The sequence below is a fragment of the Hemiscyllium ocellatum genome, chromosome 34 (assembly GCF_020745735.1).
Source record: "Hemiscyllium ocellatum isolate sHemOce1 chromosome 34, sHemOce1.pat.X.cur, whole genome shotgun sequence".
In the NCBI taxonomy this organism is placed as follows: Eukaryota; Metazoa; Chordata; class Chondrichthyes; order Orectolobiformes; family Hemiscylliidae; genus Hemiscyllium; species Hemiscyllium ocellatum.
In genome coordinates this window covers 32,997,529-33,001,136 of record NC_083434.1, presented here as the reverse complement: position 1 = coordinate 33,001,136, position 3,608 = coordinate 32,997,529, and the positions used below count along the sequence as shown (strand labels likewise).

General features: G+C 39.8%; 1 protein-coding gene across 1 annotated transcript; it reads left to right on the top strand.

Moving 5' to 3' along the window:
- Nucleotides 1–2,182: 2,182 nt before the first annotated feature.
- On the top strand, nucleotides 2,183–3,608 carry LOC132832166 (C-C chemokine receptor type 4-like). Its single transcript, XM_060849915.1, has one exon. The coding sequence runs from the start codon at nucleotides 2,183–2,185 to the stop codon at nucleotides 3,254–3,256; it is 1,074 nt and encodes a 357-aa protein (XP_060705898.1). The 3' UTR covers nucleotides 3,257–3,608.

The following is a 3,608-nucleotide window of genomic DNA, read 5'->3' as shown; positions in this document are numbered from 1 at the left end:
AATAGGCAGCAAGATAGTGGATGGACGATAATGTTGCTGTGGTTGTGGGTATGTTCGCCAAGCTAGGAAGTTGATTTGCAGATGTTTTGACCCCTGTCTAGGTTATTATAATGTTGACTGTAGCTAATGGGATGGTATTAATCTTTGGGCAGTGGAACAAGAAAGCAAATTTTTTTAAAAATGGTGTGAAACTTGTATTTGTTAATATTCAAAGAGACGAAGCGTTTAAGTGTTTATGCATTTCCATGTATGCATCTATGATGACTGCAGAATTGACTGCTCATTATCTAAATGCTGGTCAAAGGCTCAAATTGTTTCTATTTTCAAAGCAGAACACTGAAGAAAACTATCAAGATGAAATGTGCATTTGGAGCACAGCAATCATAAAAATTGAGAAGTTGTGAAGAAATGCTTGCAACTTCCAGCTGGCTGATGACACAAATATAACAAATATAACATATTGGACGCTGCCTGACCTGCTGCGCTTTTCCAGCAACACATTTTCAACAAATATAACATAGGTGAGACTTGAACCTAGAGGTTGGGAGACTACCCCAGCACCACATTTAAGATTCAGTAAGAGATTAACGTGTATCCACTTCAAGATACAAGTTTAGGGTTCACAACTCTGCTGTGCAAGGCAATGTATAGAATCATTAAGTAGAATCCCTAGAGTGTGGGAAGAGACCATTCAAACCATCAACTCGACACTAACTCTCTGAAGAGCATCCCATCTAGACCCCTTACCATATGCCTGTAACCCGCATTTTCCATGACAAATCCACCTAGCCTGCACATCCCTGGACATATTGGGGCATTATATCATGGTCAATCCATCTAACCTGCACATCCTTTGACAGTGGAATGAAACTGAAGTAGCCAGCCAAAACCCCACACAGACACAGAGAGAATGTGCAACCTCCATTCAGACAGTCACCCAAGGCTGAAATTGAACCTGATACCCTGGCGCTATGAGGCAGCAATCCTTTTTGCACAAAGTAACCCATTAGATGCACTTAATAAGCATTGAAAAAAAAATGTTTCCACACTGTAGGGAATCTAATAATAACATACGTTTTTCTGGGAAATTGCAGCAGTATGAATAGAAAGTTGGTTTTTAGATTAGATTATTTATGGTGTGGAAACAGGCCCTTTGGTCCAACGAGTCCACACTGACCCACAACCCACCCCCATACATTTACCCTTTCACCTAACGCTACGGGCAATTTAGCATGGTCAATTCACCTAATCTGCACATTTTTGGATTGTGGGAAGAAACCAGAGAATGTGCAAACTCCACACAGAGAGTCACCTGAGGTAGGAATTGAACCCAGGTCTCTGGTGCTAATTGTTGTGCCACCATGCTGCCCCAAATCAGTTGTCCGATTTGGAACTTGCAACTCAACATTACCTTCTCAAGGGCAGTCAGGGATAGAGAATAAAAGCTGATAAGAAACTCAAATCAGTGAGATTTCTAACAATTATAAATGATCAAGTTTTACAAGAGAGCTTCACCTCAGGGTTAGTTAAAACCTTAGATTCAAGGTGTGGGTGGGTGGAGGATGTCAGCTAAATGGCAGATCACATTATAGATAGAAACAGAAGGTTCAATTGTGATCAAATATATCTGATCATACAAGATATAGATAAAATCAGCAATTTGACATAAAAGCCAGTGACAGGAAATGTGACCAACAGCAGCCCTGAAGCAGTAATTTATGTGCAGACTGAAAGCGTACTTCTCTCTCATACAATTAACCGTAAGTGTTCATGGCAAATAATTTAATTACAATTTTTGTTTGTAACCAGTTCTAAATTAATCATCAGTCACTGTTTTATTATCAATGAAATGAAACTAAAGGATGGATTAAACCACTTTCTGGGTGTTGGTCAAGGTGATGAGAAACTACTGAAATATCTGACGAAGAGTCAATGGATTTGAAACATTAACAGTATTTGTCTCTCCACAGATACTGCCAGACATGCTGAACACCTGCAGCAATTTCGGCTTTTGTTAGCATTGCATAATATTGTTGGTTAAAACTGTTACTAGCAGAAACAAATAGGTTTGAACTCAATTGTGTAACATAGCTCTGTAATTTCAATTGTGCACTAATTCAATAATGACCATCACTGACTGCTATTTTTTACCTTTCCAGTCTACTGAAAGGTGCGTTACGTGATGAACATAATGGAAACGCCAAGCAGTACATCCAATTACTTCTATTATGACTATGAAGAATACGTTCCTCCATGTGATATGGGATCTGCAAATGTTTTTGGTGCAACCTTCCTACCAGTCCTGTACTCCCTCGTGTTTTTCTTTGGTCTACCTGGGAACACACTTGTGTTGTGGGCTCTTCTAAAACACAAACGTTTGAAGAATATGACAGACATTTATCTTTTCAGTTTGTCGTTGTGTGACTTGCTGTTTGTGAGCACACTTCCTTTCTGGGCATATTCTGCTGCAAAACAATGGATTTTTGGAGAAGCCTTTTGCAAGATTGTTTCTGCTGCTTATGAGCTGGGCTACAATGGTGGCACAATGTTCATTATCTTGATAACTGTAGACCGCTACCTTGCAATCGTTCACGCTGTATTCTCGGTCAGGACTAGGACTGTTCGAAATGGGATCATTTCGAGTGTAGTGATGTGGTGTGTAGCTTTGTTTGCCTCTCTTCCCACAATGATATTTAACACAATCCAATCTGATGGGGAAAGATTTGTTTGCCATACTTTCTTTCCACAGGGCAATGTTTCAAATTGGAAACTCTTTGTCCTTTTCAAATCCATTGTTTTGGGTTTTTGTGTTCCATTGGCTTTTATAGTTTTCTGTTATACAAGAATAATTCAAACCCTGCGTAAGAACAGAAGCTATAAGAAACACAGGGCTATAAAAGTTATATTTACTGTGGTCATTGTGTTTTTTGTATTTTGGACACCATACAACATTGTGATGTTGCTGGAGTCATTGAGAGAACAGAATGTTTTAACTGGCTGTGAGTTCCGAATACGTCTACTGATTGCCCAGCAAGTAACTGAATCCATTACATTTGTACACTGCTGTTTAAACCCAGTCATTTATGCATTTCTGGGTGAAAGATTTCGATTCTATCTTCGCAGACTTCTTTACAGCTGTTTGCCCCCATCACTTAGATATAAAATCAGTGACCAATCTCATTTGACTTCTCATGCTTTACCTGCTTCTATCCGTTCATCATCCTCTGGGGACCATGACTCTTCCACAGTTCTGTAGCTCAGTCTCTCAGGTGCTATGTTGCAATACGGAGTTGCCCATACGAAGGGTAATGCCTGAAACATTGACTCCCCTGCTCCTCAGATGCTGCCTGACCTGCTGTGCTTTTTCCAGCACCACACTGTATCGTCATCTAGTGAGTCCTTCATTTAAGTCATTCTCTCATGGATCTTTCCAATTTAAAGTTCTTTCTTTCTCTCGACCATATTTTTTTCATTTGAAGGGCCACTTATCATTTTAACGTCCCTTACTTCATGTCATTTCATGCATTATTGTGCCTCTCATCTCATTATATCAATGTCTAGATTAGAGGTGGTGCTGGAAAAGCACAGCAGGTCAGGCAGCATCCAAG

Bases quoted from the DNA above. Each gene is read 5' to 3' on its own strand.
- LOC132832166 (XM_060849915.1), top strand. From the start codon at position 2,183: ATGAACATAATGGAAACGCCAAGCAGTACATCCAATTACTTCTATTAT.